Here is a 20,440-nt window from a genome sequence, read left to right as displayed (position 1 = left end):
CTTTTTGGCCCAGGTGCACTTGCACACAAGACATTCATTATATATAGTGAATGAAATATGAATTATAAAATGAATTATTCATGTTTATAATTGAATAATTGTGAATAATTCATATAATTGTATTGCATTATATATTAAAAATATATGATAGTGTTTTGCTCCATAATCAAACCCCAGAGGACGAGATGGTAAAATTGATCCTCTGTTTAGATGCAGATATATGAAATGTAGTTAGAAATGGTTAATCTTCCTTCCAATGATGTATTTGTCTCCATTACGCTTTTAGACACATCTTACAGATGACACAACTGTGGGTAATGTGCCAACAGGGCCACAAGGAAACCAATTGAAAAGTTTAAGAGGCAGTACGACATAACATGAGAGATATAATCAATCACCATTAAATGGGAAGAGATTTCAGAAGCTTATTTTACAGTGCCCATAAAATTTTCACCGTTTGGTCGTTTGGTCCTGTCCATCAATTAACATATTTTGAAGCAAAAAGCTGCGTGTTTGTAAGAAACAAATCCATCAAGACATTTTTAACTTCACTTTGCTAAAATGTGAGAGGACAACAGGGGATGGACTTTTTTACTGGACATAGTGTTATTATGGATTATGGACTTGTATTCTGGCCAAAAGCAAAGGTTTAAAGTTAAAGGGTTCCTCCACCCCAGAATGAAAATGTTGTCATTAATCACTTCCCCCCATGTCGTTCCAAACCCGTAAAAGCTTCGTTCGTCTTCAGAACACAATTTAAGATATTTTGGATGAAAACCGGGAGGCTTGTGACTGTCCCATTGACTGCCAAGTAAATAATACTGTCAAGACCCAGAAAAGTATGAAAGACATCGTCAAAATAGTCCATCTGCCATCAGTGGTTCAATCTGAATTTTATGAAGCGAGAATACTTTTTGTACGCGAAGAAAACAAAAATAACGACTTTATTCAACAATTTGTCTCCTCCGCATCACCGTAGCGCCATTTAGGAGAGTATCCACTGAACGCAAACTGCGTATGCTGTTCTGTGTCAGCCGCACCACACGGATACGCTGTTTTCGTTCAAATCACACAGACACAGACAAGTAGAACAGTATACGCAGTTCAGTGGATACTCTCCAAAAATGGTGCTACGGTGACGCGGAGGAGACAAATTGTTGAATAAAGTCGCTATTTTTGCTTTCTTCGTACAAAAAGTATTCTCGCTTCATAAAATTCAGATTGAACCACTGATGGCAGATGGACTATTCTGACGACGTCTTTCATACTTTTCTGGGCCTTGACAGTGTCATTTACTTGGCAGTCAATGGGACAGTCACAAGCCTCCCGGTTTTCATCCAAAATATCTTAAATTGTGTTCCGAAGACGAACGAAGCTTTTACGGGTTTGGAACGACGTGGGGGTAAGTGATTAATGACAAAATGTTCATTTTGGGGTGGAGGAACCCTTAAAAAATGACTTAATCATGGATTTGTTACAAGGAACTTTTTGTTTCACAAGATGTTAATTGATGGACTGGAGTGGCGTGGATTACTTGTGGATTATTGTGATACTTTTATCAGCTGTTTGGACTCTCATTCTGACGGCACCCATTCACTCCAGAGGATACACTGGTGAACAAGTGATGTATGCTTACTTTTTCCAAATCTGTTCTGATGAAGAAACTCATCTTCATCTTGGATGGCCTGAGGTTGAGAATTTTAATTTTTGGGTTAGCTACTTCTTTAAAAACAAAATAGGCAGACATAAACTGTATATTCATCCTGTAAGTTATTTCATTTGCTGTGAAGGTGCATCTCACAGACTGCAGTATGCAGCAATTTCCACAACTGATACAAATCAAACGGCAAGTGTCACACAGCTGTTACTGCTTAGAACATCACAATAGCAGCAAACAGGAAGGCTTTTTCAAGTTGCATCTAGCTGGAGGACTTTACTGTAGAATTTATTAGAAAGCCAAAAACAAAAAAACCTAGGGCCATTTGATTGGTTGCCTTTTGCACATCTGTGCATCAATGTTTAGGAAAAACATTCATTTCTAGAGATCCCAGCTACATAGAGTTCAGAAACTCAGCTGAGAGATAAACACCCCGCTCTACTGTTGCACAGGTAGAAATGAAGGAAGCAGGTTTTATGGATGATACAATTCAAGACTTAGAATGAAAAATGACAAAGCATGTAATTGATGCAATATTCCACCTTTTTAATGTATTGCCATAATTCAAATGTACAACTACTTCCAGTCACATTAAAAGACATTTCAGTGATAGGTAAAATCTTTTTTTTTTTTTTGGAAAAGAAGTAGAAATTAAACGCTGGTTACAACAACAGGCATTCCTAAAAGATGGAAAAAATACAAACAAACAACTTCCCAATAATAATGACTTTCGATGTTGCACAAAATTTGGTCAACTCTCGAAAGGAAAAGATTTAGTATTGATGTTCTGTATATGTGGTTCATAATTACCTGGATCATAATGTGCTTTTACTGTAAAATAACAATATTGATTAAATAGAAAGTTTTCATTAATCACCCTTATCACTTTTTTTTTTTTCTCCCAATTTAGAGATTTCAACAAAAAATATTACTGAATGTAAACCCAAATTTAACATTTGTCTACTTTCACCATAAATATGCTAAAACAATGTGAATGAGTCCTGAGGTAATGAACTGAGCAATGCTTTCAGACTACCAACAAAACTGAGGTGTGGATGTATGGAGTAACAGGAAAACAGAAGAAAAAAGGAAGAAAAGAAAATGGTACAAAAGTAATACTTGGCATTTATTGGTCAAATGCTGAACTCTATAATCCATTTAGAGCTACTATACCATAACATAACAAAACAGAAAACTACTAACCATGATCCATGGTAAACAGTTGATCCAATTGGTCTGTTACAACAAGTGTTCTTTTCAATACATGACAATACAGATTCTTAAAAAGTAACAAACCACTAAATGGAGTCATCATGCATAACATAAACAAAACACTAAAATGCTTAAGTAGTTCATTAGAACAATGCAGTTCTCTGGGCGAATGTTGGACTGCATCACAAAGCTCATGTTTCAGACTGTTTGGCAGAAAGATGCTGTTTATTTTGCTTCATAAAAAAGGTTACAAAAAAGTAAAAATAAATAAAATAACAGGTGTAGGGTATTAATGCCGGTCAATTGAGTTATGATGCACTTCAAGGAAAGTCAGTGACTGCAGACGCACACACGCAAACAAACACACCCCACAAAGTTGCAATGTCATTTTTTTTTACAAGAGACTGCATCACACATTCGCCAGTACTAACTGAATAAATATCTGTGGACCAGAGCGATTTTACATGCCAAGATTCTTTAATTCATGGTCATAAATAGATGGGCGTACATGGGGCCGTTTCATGGCATTAAGTCAAATGCAAAATTCAAGTCCTTCAATATTCATTTAAATTGCTTATTGTAACCCAGAACAAATGCAAATATACCATAATATTGTCACTCTTACTAATATCATAGTCTTTATACAATAGTCTTTTGGATCCATGAGCTGTAATTAGCCTAAAGAGACAGTTCACCCAAAAATAAATATTCTGTCATTATTGATTCACCCTCATGTTGTTCCAAACCTGTATGAATTTTTTCTTCTGTTAAGCACAAAAGGTCATATTTTGAACAATGTTGTTAACTGCCGATATCTATTATTCTCTCCAAACTATGGAGGTCAATAACTACCAGCAACCAACATTTATCAAAAGATCAAAGCAAATGATGACAATTTTATTTTTGGATGAACTATTCCTTTAAAGGGATTGTGCAGTCAAAAATGAAAGCTCTCTTCATTTACTCACCTTCAAACCTGCATGACCAAACCTGTAAGATAATTTGAGAAATGTCTCAGGGTTTTCATTTTTGGGTGAACTAACTCTTCCTGGTATCCCTCCCAGCAGTCTGAATTGATGAAACATACTGAATTATTTTAACATTGAAGTCAGATTTGACTAGCAGTAACATAATTAAAGAGAACTGGTACAATATCTAGAGCTGACTGTTCAGGTGAAAGAACTAAGCACAAGAAAGAAAAGAGTTCTGGTCATTTTTTTTTAACAAAGGCAGGGTGCTAAACAATTAATCAACCTCTCAATCATCACCAACACCTATAAGATCAGCTTATTGAACGGTTAAATCTAGGCACTAAACAGATAAAGTACTTCATTATAGTCTACTAATGAAGTTACAATACTCAATACATCTGAAAGAAGCTTAGGGATCATAATGTAAAATGTAATGGCCCATATTGTTAAAAAAAAGCAATACAATCCTATAAGAGTATGTATGGTCGAAAAAGTTTTCCCTTCGTTGTAATCTTTGGGTCGCAAGTTCTTGGTACCTTCCTACAGGGACATATTAAGTAGCGTAAAATAAAATAAGCCACATTTTTAAATGCACAATCAAATAAGCAGGCCAACTGGCCGGTCCCGTTCCATTTGTAAACTTTTTTTTTTTTTTTTTTTGAGCAGGACCGGGGGTAAGCAGATAAACATCAAATTTTCATTTTTGGGTGAACTATCCCTTTAACTCCTGATATTGCAGAAGTCCCGAAAGATATGGTCCCATCGATGAGGTATTGATCCGAGAAGTAACAGTAACACCTTGTACTTTTTCCCCCCCATCATGCTTATTACTGACAGAGATATTGTAAAAAGTCAGGGTCGAGAGTGGGAATGTGCGTAACAGGTGGGACCTATATTCCTTCGATACAGGGCATAAATTGTAAGTGCAGGATCCGTCTGCCTCTCTGGAAATGGTAGATAACGGCTTCCCTAAGGAAGACTACGTATTCAGATACATGCCACCGATGCTGGGAAAACCAAATCTCACAACCGGCAACTGAGCATTTCTCCAAGTTCAAGATGTTGAGCCATGCGAACACTTCACGCAAACAGGAAGACGCTACTCTAGTTGAGGATACTAGGAAAGTCAGATTCTCTTTTAAAGTCAATGAAATGAGAATATGAAGAGTTAGGAGCTTCAAGTTTCTTTCCAATAACCATTTCAATGCAATTTTCTTGTCATCTCGTCCTCAGACTCCTTGCCTCTTGAAGATATCCTTGGTTGTGCACGTCATGCAATCGATGACAATTGTGCAAGTTCAAGTCAAAAACTGTAAGCCATCCTCGACCCATGGCGAAAGGTTAAAGAAAACATCTAGAATCTGACATGTAAGTCGAGACTTTAATTATATAAAAATCCAGTATGACATCTGAACACAAGAGGTATTTCATGTTGAGTACTAAGTCGGTAAGGACATATGAAAAACTGGTTGATTCGATCGCAGGAAACGCGTTACGCTATCTCTGGTTCGTTTGATCACATTCCAAATGTTGTAAAAAGAAACAAGACCAGCATGCTGCGTGGGCCTATTAACTAGCGAATTCCTTTTCCACGACATCTTCATGTAACATGTTTAAAATATTTACAAAGTTTTAGGATCTTTTAAAACTTGAATTATGAAAAAACACCCAATGGAAAAAGATTCTTCGATCCTTATTGTGATGGTCTATGCAGCCCTACTTTGATATTTACACTGTGTACACAGCTTGTTGTTACTAGTATTTGCTTCTTCCAATAATCCCTAAAATTAGGGAAACGAAATGGAGGTAAAAACATCTTAAATTGTGTCGGATGTCTAATTACCTCAGTGTACCTTCAAACTAGCAAAAAAGGCTACACGTTTCTTGCATTTCCATTATCAGTACTTGAAATGAATTTGAAAGTCTGACTCACTTCGAGAAGCAACAAATCACTGGAAAACCTCCCCACCTATTCTCCTAAATTTCTTTCATCTACACTCTCTCATATCGTTTTGTCCGTGTGCGTCCGTAAGTGAGCCTGGAGCCTTGAAGACTGGGAGAAACTCTTTCCACATTGTGGGCATCGGTTGGGCGTCTCCTCGTGCGTTTGTCGATGGGCTCTGAGAAGATGCGCTCGGCTGAACTTCCTGCCGCACTCTTTGCAAGCATGGGATTTTCTCCTACCTTTGTGTTTCAAGGACTCAGTCCTGTCCGTCGTCTCGTCGCCATCTTCGTTGTCCTCTTCGTCATTATCCTCCTCTTCCTTTTTCTTATTCATCTGGTCACTCATTGAGCCCTTACCGACTTGCAAATCAGCCGGATCTGTGGACACTTCCATACTGGGAACGGCATCCATGGACTCATCGTCATCCTCAAGAAGCTGGGAAGGAAGCGTCAGGAGTCTTTGCAACATTGACGGGGATCTGATTTGAGATTCGTCACCTGTATATACAAAGACAACGACTTGAAAAGTTGGTATGATTTCAAATTACAACCCTACTCAGTGCTGGGTAGAAACTGTACTTTGTTAATTACATAATGAAAACTGTTGTTAGTGACACAATCTAGGTTACTCATTTTAGATAATGTATTCTGACTACTTTTTAGGTTACTTTTTTAAATCTAATTTGTTTAAATATGTATATACAGTATCTCACAGAAGTGAGTACACCCCTCACATTTTTGTAAATATTTTATTATATCTTTTCATGTGACAACACTGAAGAAATGACACTTTGCTACAATGTAAAGTAGTGAGTGTACAGCTTGTATAACTTCCTCTGAGTGGCCAGGCAAGACGGCATGAGCGTCTCCCGAATTAAGCTGTCCATGTCGGTCACCGAGCCCGAGCTCAGCCCAGTGCGCTCCTCTTTACTGGTGGTGACCTCTTTGAACTGCCAGAGGTCACTGCACCACTTCTGCCCGAAGACTTTGTCCAGGATGGGCACCCAGTCCTGAGCCACTGCAATGACAGTCTGCTTGTCTGGTTCTGTTGAAAAAAAAACAAAAAAAAAAACCTTATAGAGATGGAAATGAAAAATAATGACTTATTTTTCAGGGTTAATTATCTCCATTCATTTAAATAAGTAGGGTTACACACTTAAGGAAATTGGAAACCAAATGACCTTTATCTGCTGATTTCGCATTCAAATATCCAGAGATGTTTTGTTGCAATTCACTTGTACACAACATAAAATTCGCTTTTAAAGGTGATTTTTGCATTTGAAAGCAATAACTAGTTAGAATGAAATTAATAATAACTGAAAACCATGACCATATTTCAGTACAAACACCTGGGTCTTATTCAATAATTACCTGCAATGCAGGCGCTATCAGTCTGAAAACAAGACATTTATTGAGAGCCGAATCGTTGGCCTGGTCTGCTTTTTTTTTACATAACAGTTTAAAAATAGAAGTCTGAATGAAACCCAAAGAACAGATGGAAAAACAATAAAGTACTTTTGTTTCTGCTCTGTCCGCCACTGAACAATAAACTGAGGCGTGCCAATATAATGCATTAATAAAAGGGGAAATTAAATTTTGGTATAATATTACCTTTGAACATTGGGTATATTATATTGAATACTCAGCATTTTACATCAGCTTTTTAACATTAGCTCCACACCAGCCATATTTAAATGAACTCAGAGTAATTTTTTAGCACAGACATGCCTTCTATGAAAAATCTGATTGAATCTTATTCTCAAAAGCCAGGTGCAATTGATTTCTGCCCATGGAAAGTGGGCACTAAACAGAATTTTATTTAAAAGTAATGTTTGTGTACATTTTTATTGATCGTAGGAGCCAATCAAACGATGGACAACAGTTGCATTTCCAGCCTGATACCCAACGACAAATACAGGAACATTGAGAACTTCATTCAGAGACGTTTCAGGTTCCAGGTAGAGGAATGATGTAGTTACAGTTAAGTAAGCCATATCACGATAGTCTGAACCCTCCACAACTTAGTGCTCAGAATCAGCCTGAAAGTTAGGGAACTGCATCAAACAAATAGGATTAGATAGGATTACAGTTACCTGATTTTCATAATTCGTTTAGTGAACCGATCCCTAAAGCAACACGGACAGTAATATGCAAATAAACAATGTTATCAGTGGGCACAATTCATTGGGAGTAAATTCTTTCCACAAAAAGAAGTGATTATATCCAACTTTACACTACCAGGGTCAGTAGGTTTTATTTAGTTGTTTTTTTAATTTAAGAAATTAATACTTTTATTCAGGTGGGATGCATTCAACTGATTAAGGGTGACTAAAGATTTTATAATGTTACAAAAAAATCTACTTCAAATAAAGAAAATGTAAAGGTTTTCACAAAAAATTAAGCAGCACAACTGTTTTCAGCATTGATAATAATATTTATATGTAAAATAATAAACACTGAAGACTGGAGTAATAATGCTGAAAATTCAGCTTTGCATCACAGGAATAAATTACAAGTTACTGTCCTGTCCTAATAAAAGGCAATAAATGCCAAAAATATATCTTAAAACAAACAAACAAAACAAAAAAATCGTAATTGTTTACATTTAATAATATTTTGTAATATTACCGTTTATAGGCTACTGTATTTTTGATCAAATAAATGTAGCCTGGGTGAGCATTCTTCAAAAGCATCTTACAGACCCCAAACCTTTGAACAGTAGTGTACATGCATTCTAATTATCAACTACTAGACAATAAAACAGTTTGTACCATTTGTGGTTTCAGTTTTTTCCCACTCTTTTTTGTGCGATTGGTCCTGCAGGCCTTTCGACTCTTGCTTTTCCGCTTTGGAACTGCTAGGAGAGGCAGAGTCGTTTTCGCGGTCCTCCGTTTCCACAGCAAGCACATCACTGTCCTCCACTATGTTCTTGTCCTGTAACTGCTCTTTTAATATCTGGTTTTCCCGCTCCTTCTTGGTGAACTCCGAGAGCAGGTCGTCAAAGCTGTCTTCCGCGATTTTACTCAGCTCACAAACGGCGAATTCCAGCACATGTTCCATAACAGATTTTAACTGACCTGAAAATGGAGACATTATGATATATTTACTCAGAAAAATCCATCTGTAAAGTTCTTGTGACACAAACAGGTAGTTATAGCCTGTAGGTTCTCTAATCACTCTCTGCACCATCCACAGACTGCAGAGAAAGGCAGAAAATAAAGCCGCTGGCTGACATTTATGAGAATCACACCAATTTGCTTCGCTCCCTACTTTCTGCAAGAAATGTTCAGATTTAAAGTCTCAATTATGCTATGTCAAGATCTGAATGCAATCTAAGAAAAATGCCACTACGAATGCGTATCTGTTGATGCAGAAATGGAACTGATGGACTGTATAAAATTGAATGGTGTATTTTAAGCCTGACCTATAATAACTTTTGCATACTACCATATTGTATGTACAAACTTATGATGGTCACATTAGGAAGCTTACACTGCAAAACCAAGTACACTGATTTTTACTAAAAACCCTGCAAAACTGATGCATTTATTAAGAACAAAAATTAATGTACAGATATAATAATGCTTTTTAGCATGTTCACAAACTGAGCAAATTTATCCTTTTTTAAATTTAAACCCAACGTAACACGAAACAGTCAAATCATCAACAGACTGTCAAAGCATTTCAGTTTGAGGTTTTAAAAGGTTTAGGCATCTCCAAAAATCTGTATTTTAGGACAGAAGAGGAACCGTTAGTAATCTCAACATAATTACCTAAGCACTTCTTATAGTGACAGGGTATACGTGGCTTGTATTCAAATCAGAAGTGCTGCAGGTCTGAATTTTGATTTGGACGCTTATCTTGGAACTTGTATGAAATGCACCTCCCTGCAGAAACACAGCCTTTAAAATGAACCGCATGTAGTCCTCTGCATTCCTCCCTGACTGTACACAGCCCATTTTGATCAGACAACTGAAAGACCACATCTAGAAGTGCCTAAATGCCTTACTGTCGAAGCATAAAATATGAACAATATTAACATCTAATTGTCAAAGATATTATATACTAACAGAAGTAAAAAGTGGTCAAGTTTTCCTACTAAAGTTATAAAATAAATATCTAGCAAATATACATATGTACACAAATATATAGATTTTAGAGGCAAATTTTGAGTTCCTAAAAATGGTGTAAAATCTTTTACTGGAGCAGATGCACCATAGAAAGTAACAATAATTAATAAAAAAAAACTAGTGATGTTGGAAAATGTCTGATATTGTAAATATTCGTTCTTCAATCTTAAACTATGTAATTTACAACCTGGCTCACTAATGATTAGGGATGTAACGATTAACTGCGAGCCGGTTGAAAATCGATTCAAATATGTGACGATTCAAATCGGTTGAGATGCTAAACAAATCGCGATTCATTTAGGTGTAGGAGTTTATATGAATGCATGTCTGAGGGGAACTTACTGTCTTTAGAAAAGTTTAGATGGTATTTTTTCTTTTCATCTTGCCTCTGTATAATGCATATTAAAGTTCATAAGTTCAGCGCTGCTTTGTTTACAGCGGAAACCAGGAAACGCTTTAAGCGCCACCTGCTGGCAGAGAGTGAATCTGCGTCTCATTCAGCTCGTCTTCTGTTTCTGTTACATGCAGATATTTAGGGGTTCAAGCACGCAGTGCTGAAACCCTATTGTAATTGTAAGGATTTTTATTATTATTATTCTTCCCTAAAACTGATTGTGCAGAATAACCTGTAAGGCCTAGAGAGCTGAAACTTTGTGAAAAGGTAGTAGTCTGGCTCGCTACTCAGGTGCAAAGACTCACCCCAATCGGCCTATGGGGGGCGCTACAGCGATCAAAAACACTAAACTGCTTATAGCTCCTAGACCGTTTGTTGTAGACTCAAAACTTTTACACTTTTGGAATCCTTGGGTCAGGACGGACAAAAGCCTTAGAAGTTTAGATTTGCTCTACGAGGTCCGGTTTTCCCGCCATTTTGAAGTAAATTCAAAGCACCTATAAGACAAGGTTAACGGAGGTTGATCGGGACGAAACTCAGTGGGCATGTTCGACTTATGGCCCTAAAGGTCTGTAAGAATTTTGAAAGAAATCGGCCACTGGGGGGCGAAATTGCGTTTTTTCAAGTGCGTAAACGATTGTATATTGCACGATTTTTCACACATCAACATAATATGCATATCATTTGATAGATCTCCTCATAACGAGCAACTTTGCCTCTAGAACCATTGCTGTCAATCAAAACGTTCATTAAATATTCTCAATTACGTTAAAAACCTACTTTTGCGAACTAGTCCTAGGTTTTTTGCCCGATCTGAACCAAACCACTGCAGAAAAATTCTCTGGACAGTGAATATCAATAATTTCACCTCACTGTCGCATAGGGACCCCAAAACGTTCGTAAGGGGTGGGGCCAATTTTACTAAAATGGCTATAACTCTTGAACGGAATGAGATATCTTCACCAAACTCGGGACACATGTGTAAGAGCTCAAGCTTTGGTCAAATAAAAAAAAAATTGTGCAGCGCTGCCACTTGGAAAACATGTGTCAGATGACTCTTAGCAAGCATGCGAAGTAAAGAGGCGCAAAGAGCCGGCACAATCGGTCAAAGGGGGGCACTACAGCGCAAAAAACTAAATTTTCAGACATTTTTGCCCGTAGCTCGTACACCATTTGTCGTAGACTCAAAAATGTTACATCGTTGCGATCCTTGGGTCATTCAGAACAAAAGTTTATACTTACAGCAAATTTTACTCTACGACGCACGGTTTTTCCGCAAAATTGAGTTATGTCCAAAACCTACTTTTGCGAACTAGTCCTAGGTTTTTCGCCCGATCGGAACCAAACCACTGCAGAAATATTCTCTAGACACTGAATATCAATAATTATCAAAAAAAAGTTGAAATTTAGATTTTCGTTTGCAACAGCATGCAAAGAAACGTCTATGCTAACGTTAGTCAAATGTTATTTTAGCTATAACTCTAGAACGGAATGAGATATCTTCACCAAACTCGGTACACATGTGTACAAGCTCAATCTTTGAACAAAAAAAAAACAAAAAAACTCGCAGCTCTGCCACTTGGTGGCGCTAAAATACAATATTTGTACAGAAAATGACCTCAAATTGTAGAACGTACATATATTCACAAAAATACAAGATCTTCTTATGGCCCTAAAGGTCTGTAAGAATTTTGAAAGAAATCGGCCACTGGGGGGCGAAATTGCGTTTTTTCAGTGCGTAAACGATTGTATATTGCACGATTTTTCACCCATCAACATAATATGCATATCATTTGATAGATCTCCTCATAACGAGCAACTTTGCCTCTAGAACCATTGCTGTCAATCAAATCGTTCATTAAATATTCTCAAATATGTTAAAAACCTACTTTTGCGAACTAGTCCTAGGTTTTTCACTCAATTTCGATCAAACCACTGCAGTAATATTCTCTGGACTCTCTAGATCAATAATTATCAATAAAAATTTGAATTTTGTCCTTTGGTTAGCTATAATGGGGTCATTTTAAAAGGGGCTTGGCCAAATATACCCAAAAGCCTATAAAACCTAAACAAAAACTCTGAACTTTACGAAACTTGGTGAAAATATGTGTCAGATGACTCTTAGCAAGCATGCAAAGTTTCATGGAGATCGGACTGTAGGTGGCGCTATAACAGTTGAAAAGACCTCAAAAATACAATATTTGTATAGAAAATGACCTCAAATTGTAGAACATGTACATATATTCACAAAAATAAAAGATCTTCATATCATATGATAGATCTCCTCATTCTAAACAACTTTGCCTCTGTGACTAATGCTGTCAATCAAATCGTTCATTAAATATTATCAATTATGTTAAAAACCTATTTTTGCGAACTAGTCCTAGGTTTTTTGCTCAATCTCGATCTAACCACTGCAGTAATATTTTCTGGACTCTCTAGATCAATAATTATCAAAAAAATGTTTAATTTGGTCATTTTAAAAGGGGCGTGGTCAAATATACCCCAAAGCCTATAAAACCTAAACGAAAACTCAAAACTTTACGAAACATGGTGACAACATGTGACAGAAGACACTTAACAAGCATGCAACGTTTAATAGATATTGGACCATAGGTGCCGCTATAACAGTTAAAACGTTCTCAAAAACAACGTATTTCTGTAGTAAATGACCTCAAATTGTAGAACATGTACATATATTCACAAAAACACAAGATCTTCCTATCATATGATAGATCTCCTCATTCTGAACAACTTTACCTCTGGGACCAATGCTGTCAATCAAACTGTTCATTAAATATTTGAGATTATTTTAAAAACCTACTTTTGTGAACTGGTCCTCGGTTTTTAACTCAAAATCAATCAAATCAGTGCAGTACTATTCTCTAGACTCTCTAGGTCAATAATAAGGTTTCATGGATTCATGCTTAGATATTATAAAATCACTGTTAAAACATTTAAAATCACATTTACTAATAGCTTACCATATTGTTCATACAGACATATTAATTTTTACAATTATGCCAGATTATTAGTATATTATTATAGTGTTATATTTCAATTTCACAAAGAAATGTGCAGCATTTTGTCCAAGCAATAATAAAAGGACACATTTAATTTATAATTTGTCTTAAATCTAATTTTGTAAAAAAATAATAATAATAATAATTGTGAATCGAATCGTGAAATCAAAATCGTGAATCGAATCGTGAGTTGAGTGAATCGTTACATCCCTACTAATGATGAAAATGTGCAACACTTGCTAGGCAATATGAAATGCCATTCACTACCCATTTTACTTCTGTAATATGATGAATTGCAGTATGAAACAGAATATTCAAGAAAAATAAATTTAGGGCATGATGATGACTTTATCCAATCCCAATTGATTTGATATTTAAAGCAAATAAAATGTAAAAAAAAAAAAAATTTTTTTAAAGAAATATAGGGCTTTCTTTACAGTTTTTGCTTTTCATAAATATTTTATTGCTACATATGTATATATAGCTATAATTTCACTCCATTAATTATTTTGAGAGAAAATGATAGCATAGCAGAAGATTTTTTAACAATTTTTTTTTACAGATAATATCACAAAGGTGTGCATTGTCTGCTGAAAGCCTCTCACAATGGCCCCAATGGGCCATCCTTACTGTTGAGCCTTAGTGCTGACTTTAAGAAAGCTGCAATTGAAAATAATATCGATTTACCTATTCAAATACAATTTTTGAAGCATATGTAACTGCCATGATGACTTAAATGAATCAAGATCAGATATTCCCATTCAATTTTAGTGGTGCATCTATTGCAAACGAATTAAATGGTGCATTTGTGAAAAAAACTCTTTGTGTGCATGTTGACACGCCAAGCTATGACATCAAAGCGGATCATTGGGCTCCTTTGTGATTTGGCTGCAGTCTCTGCTTAGGATGAAGACTCTCATGATACTCCCCCCTGAAACCCCAACCATGGATACCCTCCGCAGGGTCTGGTAGGTGTGGCTTCTTCTAACCACCTCCATTGGCCAAAATGCAAGGCAAAGGCACACTCCCCATGGCTACCGTCACCGCAGTATGAAAAGCAGCGCTAAGGAGCAGCTCAACGACAGAAGCGTCATCACCCAAACCAGCCATTGGCAGCAGTCACAACAAGTCAGCCATACTCCAAACATTAAAAGGTCTATGCATACATGCCCACACAGGCCTGAAGACTGCTGACTAAGATTCATTTCAAAGACCAGACAAAAACTTCCTTCAATCATACAATTCCACTCAACAAAGACAAAACATTCAGACTAAAACAATGCGTTGTTTCTCTACAGTCTCCCATGCACAATTATGTAGACTTACACACTTCCTCCAACTGCGTAAATTATTGGTTTTAAAAAAAGTGAGATCTGTGGACCAGTTTATCTTAATTACTATCTGAACTGAAGAAAATAAATAAGTTAGACTTATAAATCAAACAGGTATTCTAGTGTGTTTTGCATGGTAGATGGTTTGTAGTTGGTTTAAGATGCTCATTACTTGGTGCTAACTGACCATCTTGGACCAGCAAGAAAACAGTTGGTCAAGACTGTTTTAGGAACTAGTCAACCAGCTAATGACCAACTTAGACCACCTAGAAACCATCTACCATGTTCAATGGTAACAGAGTTACCATCTAAAGCTGGATTTTCCATCAGGGCTTGGTTTGGGTTTAACTACAGGGTCATTCCTGCCACGTTTCTAAAATACAAGGGCGTTTAACCAAAATAAGGGAATTGAAATCCATGGGTGCAAAAGCAGACCAAGTTTATTACGACTTCCTCCTTCCGTTCAAAATGGTGCATACCCTTGTTTTCATAAACCTCGCCACTGCGCACCAAGCCATCGAGTCACATTTGCATTGTAAACACGAGCGTTTCAATAACACGGATTATTGAACAAGATACCCAACACGTTTTCTTCATTTCCATTCAATAAAAACATGGTTTGCACTCAAATAGCCTTACCAACTGCTCGCGCTTTCTGTTCACGCCTGAGCGTTTCAGATTGAACGCCACATTCAGGGCTTTGACTGGGGGCGTGTTGCTTTGTTTCATCGTTCGTGTCTGTTTTTCTCTTAGACGCATTGCTATTCCCGTTCCCTCCACGAGACTGAAGGGTCGCCCTTAAACGCTGATTTTCTTGCTCTTTGGTGGCCGTTTCCAATAGCATTGAATTCAAAGTGGCCCCAACAGTCTTGGTGATTTCCTGAACGGCGAGCTGCACTACCTGCTCCAGCGCGGACTCCAGCTGACCTTGGAAAAACGAAATGTAAAGGGCACCGTTCATGTTTACGACCGCTCCGTTGGAAGACCTCTTTCATTCTTCCTCTTCCCACCTACCAAAGTAGTGTTAAATATACAGAAGTCCCCCAGAACAACTGCCTAGAAACGAACAGTTACCCCTTTCTCGCGAAACGCATCGTGGATGGATACACCCCTCAGTATGCAATACCGTACTCCACTTCGTCAAGACGCATTGGGAAGTCCAAGTAGTCCACAAGCACATTAAGGATCTTCCCTCGGCCGACCACTACGCAATTTTGCCCTTAATATGAAAACGTCTTGCGCACATAACCCAGAAATGAGCGGTAGGAAACACGTCAGAGCAAAACGCGGCTTTGGCGTTCAATACAAGTAATTTAACCGAGCTGTTTGCGGTTTTTACTCAAATAGCCTTACCAACTGCTCGCGCTTTCTGTTCACGCCTGAGCGTTTCAGATTGAACGCCACATTCAGGGCTTTGACTGGGGGCGTGTTGCTTTGTTTCATCGTTCGTGTCTGTTTTTCTCTTAGACGCATTGCTATTCCCGTTCCCTCCACGAGACTGAAGGGTCGCCCTTAAACGCTGATTTTCTTGCTCTTTGGTGGCCGTTTCCAATAGCATTGAATTCAAAGTGGCCCCAACAGTCTTGGTGATTTCCTGAACGGCGAGCTGCACTACCTGCTCCAGCGCGGACTCCAGCTGACCTTGGAAAAACGAAATGTAAAGGGCACCGTTCATGTTTACGACCGCTCCGTTGGAAGACCTCTTTCATTCTTCCTCTTCCCACCTACCAAAGTAGTGTTAAATATACAGAAGTCCCCCAGAACAACTGCCTAGAAACGAACAGTTACCCCTTTCTCGCGAAACGCATCGTGGATGGATACACCCCTCAGTATGCAATACCGTACTCCACTTCGTCAAGACGCATCGAGAAGTCCAAGTAGTCCACAAGCACATTAAGGATCTTCCCTCAGCCGACCACTACGCCATTTTGCCCTTAATATGAAAACGTATTGCGCACATAACCCAGAAATGAGCGGTAGGAAACACGTCAGAGCAAAACGCGGCTTTGGCGTTCAATACAAGTAATTTAACCGAGCTGTTTGCGGTTTTTGTATGCAACGTCGCAGGCGAGTAGCGCGCATAAATGAGCCGATTCATTTAAACTCTAAAGTAGATAATAGCCACTCAGTTATTGCCAGTTATATCCAGTTACGCACTACTTTTGTCTAGCGTATTATTTAGATTTTATTGCATAGGACTGCCACTTGTAACAAAACGTTTAGGGTGCGCTCCTCTAGTTTAATTACGGTAAAACCGCCGGTGCATTATCTAAGAGGAAGGCGGGGCGAGATTTACGCTAGATTACTAGATGTAAAGGCATGTGTGGCACGTTGAAATTCGGCTGCCAGGGTGTGTATATATCTATATGTGTGTGTGGCATCTTTTATTTTATTATTATTATTTTTGTTTTTACATAAATTTGGTGTTTAGTGCATGTGAAATTTAAAAGTAAATATTATTCATTCTATTGACCACGCCCACAAAAAGCATATAAACCCACGTTTTCAGTTATTGGTGCCATTGTAAAAAATCACTTCTTCATTCATTTCACAAGTGAAAGATGCCTAAATAAATGTCATGTTAAAGGGTTAGTTCCCCCCAAAATTTTAATTTACCCGCAAGTTGTTCCCAATCTGTATGAGTTTCTTTCTTCTGTTGAATACAAAAGAACATGTTTTGAAAAATGTTGATAACCAAACAGTTGACGGTAGTCATTGACGTCCATAGTATGAAAAACTATGTAAGTCAATGGCCACCATCAACTGTTTGGTTACCAACAGTTGTTTAAAATATCTTCTTTAGTGTTCAACACCAAAAAAAAGAACAACAGAAGGTTTGGAACAAGTGGAGGGTGAGTACATGATGACGGAATGTTCGCTTTTGGTTGAACTTTCTCCAAGCAAACAAAACAAAACAAAAACTTATTAGACTACTAATATGACTGCAGTCTTCATCTCCTGTGACTGTACATAATTAAAAAAAATAATAATTCAGGAGTGCTGTTTATTTCATTATGTGTAAAACTTTTTTTTTTTTATGATGACATCTGTTGAGTTGTTGTAAAACAGCAGGAAAAGAACTGCTCCGTAGTGTGTGCGATCTGTGGCCACGAATATACCACAGCCCCGGTTCCTGTTACTATCAGCAGAGGAAGAAGACTGTGGCACTCACACTAACACAGTATTATTAAACTGGTAGTGTATTGGGGCAAAGAGAGACACACAAGTAATTTTAGGTATTTTCTGTAGATAAAAATTGCTTGTACACAAGACCATAGTTGATTGTTTTAAGGTTAAAGATCATAATTACTTACTTAATTATTCAATTATTCATTAATTTTGAACCGATGATTTTATCTATAGTGAGCTTTTGAGAAAACTGATCTCCCATCAAGGAGACAGTTTTCTATAATACTATAAAATAATTATTTCTTTACTGTTGGAAGAATTCAGTTTTCACATTGCTTTTTTGTTAGGTCCCATTCAGTCAATATTCAACTATTAATCTTGCTTTTATTCAAGGATTAAAGTTCATTGCAACTTGTGAAGTGAGTGTTCAGAAGTGCAAATGACAGCACAAATCAATATCATACAGTTATTTATAGATACAAACATTTTCAAATTTGAATAAGAATTGCCAGCTGTATTCAATTAGAAATAATGCAGTTTACATGTCAAGACTATGTTTGAAAATACAATAAAAGTTTGGTTTTGTCATTTTCTGTTAGGAAAGCTTCTGCGGTGCCTAACAGTTGCAGCACTTAACAACTTCATGCAAACCAAACATTGCTATTTTAAGTATGTATTAATATATTTAAGTACTTACATTGAATTAAATGATTCAGAATATTCGAGATCTTTCAATATAGATAATTTAAAAATGGACAAATTAAGGATATAGAACTATATAGGCTAGCTATTAATTTTTAAAATAATATTTTTTTTGTGTGCATGTTTTCTGAGGTTGTCATTGTCTTGTAGATGTAGACACTAAGCTTTTGAGTAAAAGAATATATGGCTCGTTACTATTGTACTACGTGAAGTGGTCATGGATAAGCAGACATGTAAGCAGAGCATTCACCATGATAATAATATATATCACTATTTAAATAACACATTCTGTTTCAAAGTCTGCCTTAATTATGTATCTTGTAAGTTACTCAACTAATTACAATGCTGTAATCACAGCACACAGTTTTCAAACACCAGGGGGTGCAGTATGATAACTGTATCGAATAAAACGTGTTTAATAGTGTTATCCTTTTTGGCATAATAGCTAAACTAATTGCATTCAACTTTTCAGTGGAGAACAATAGAATAAAACAATACCTTGATTAATTAAAAAAATAACTTAATTAGGAATCATAAACAATTAGGCTATGAAAAAAAGCATAAATACAGCTGCTATACAGTTTTAGGTTAAGACTTCCAGTGAGGAAGCACAATGTGACAATTACAAGTTCAGCCAGGTCTTCTGGTCTGCCAGGATCTTTCAATCATTTATTTCATTATTTCAAGGCAATGCAGTGCAGTTTTTATGCCAGTTGGTTGGTTTGTCCTGTTGTTCTAACACCAGAAAAGACCAGTTTGAAGATAAATCAAGTTGATGTTCATTTTACCTTGATGTTCCAAATTATTCAGTTTTTACAGCCGTGCGCAGAAATGACAAGAACATCACAGAAAAACACATTCAGACCACTCATCAGGAATTAAATATGCAGAATATGTCACAAACTTTTTCACTAATGCTGATACCTTGCTTTTTAAGTTTTCATTTATCAGGCAGTTCCTTAAAATGAAACCATTTAAACATAGACATATATTTGTGCCTGCCAGAATTGCAAGCAAGACAGCTAGACTTCACAGAATATCTTACAAAAATTAATAATTGTAGTTTCCTGGCAGTAAAACTTGTGACAATGTTAATATTAGCTAGTTGTGGAGGGTGACGCAACCAAAAAGAATTTAAAACAGAAATGCAAATAAATCGAAGGACTGCAAACAAACATGGGGCGTGGCATGAGCATGTGATCTGAGTGCGCCATAGATTGGAGAGAATAGGAAACATCCACCATGGTTTTTGGGTGTTTAGGTACTCAAATTTCAGACTCGTCACCTATGAAAGTTTACTTTACAGCCAGTACAGTAGGTGGCGATAATGCTCCTAAGGAGTTATTCGCCATAAAACAAGAAGAAGAAGAACATGGGGCGTGGTCCGCTGTACCGGAAGTGAGGAAAGGGGCGGCGGGAAAAAGGAGAAGGTATGTTCATTAGACACGGCCATTATTGTTAATTTGTCATAAAGCAGAAGTTTTTCTGTGGCTATCATCTGAGAGGCGACAAGACACCGAGCACTCCTCATTCATGCACTTGTGGATCCCATTGCAGAGGTGAATTAATGACAGGTGACGAGGTGCAATAAACACCCGCCCTTCATCCGCGCGCAATATTACCGGTCGTACTATGACGAAAGCGCAGCGCATGAATATTAATATGGCCATATTGCTTCCTAACATTACGCAGGTATTCACGCCACCTATTTAATAAACATAAGCTCAATCCTTCCCCGTAGTAGAATTCGTAAATTCATCAGCAGTATAGCGCCTTCTCAGCCAATCGTTTAGTGCTACTGTTCGAACGTCTCGTTACGTTATTAATATTCATGAGCCGCAGGATACCAGCAGTGTTGCCAATTTGGGGATTTTGTCGCCAAATTTAGCTACTTTCTCATTGTAGCTGCGACGTTTTTTTATTTTTTGCGACTATGAGCTATTTTAG

General features: G+C 37.2%; 1 protein-coding gene across 1 annotated transcript; it reads right to left on the bottom strand.

The window, feature by feature from the left end:
• Positions 1-5,842: 5,842 nt before the first annotated feature.
• On the bottom strand, positions 5,843-16,578 carry LOC107727707 (zinc finger protein 197-like). Its single transcript, XM_016537660.1, has 4 exons — positions 16,016-16,578; positions 8,556-8,861; positions 6,604-6,829; positions 5,843-6,263 (listed from the first exon to the last, which is right to left on the bottom strand). The coding sequence occupies exons 1-4, from the start codon at positions 16,335-16,337 to the stop codon at positions 5,843-5,845; spliced, it is 1,275 nt and encodes a 424-aa protein (XP_016393146.1). The 5' UTR covers positions 16,338-16,578.
• Between the last annotated feature and the right edge of the window lie 3,862 nt (positions 16,579-20,440).

Source organism: Sinocyclocheilus rhinocerous, unplaced genomic scaffold (assembly GCF_001515625.1).
Source record: "Sinocyclocheilus rhinocerous isolate Xijiao unplaced genomic scaffold, SAMN03320098_v1.1 scaffold1028, whole genome shotgun sequence".
Lineage (NCBI taxonomy): Eukaryota > Metazoa > Chordata > Actinopteri > Cypriniformes > Cyprinidae > Sinocyclocheilus > Sinocyclocheilus rhinocerous.
This window is presented reverse-complemented; position numbering and strand designations above follow the sequence as displayed.

Bases quoted from the DNA above. Each gene is read 5' to 3' on its own strand.
- LOC107727707 (XM_016537660.1), bottom strand. From the start codon at position 16,337: ATGAACGGTGCCCTTTACATTTCGTTTTTCCAAGGTCAGCTGGAGTCC. The intron at 6,830-8,555 runs GTACAAACTGTT...TTTTTTCAACAG, and splicing joins AAAAACTGAAACCACAAATG to AACCAGACAAGCAGACTGTC. The intron at 6,264-6,603 runs GTACACTCACTA...ATCTCAAATCAG, and splicing joins CAGAGGAAGTTATACAAGCT to ATCCCCGTCAATGTTGCAAA.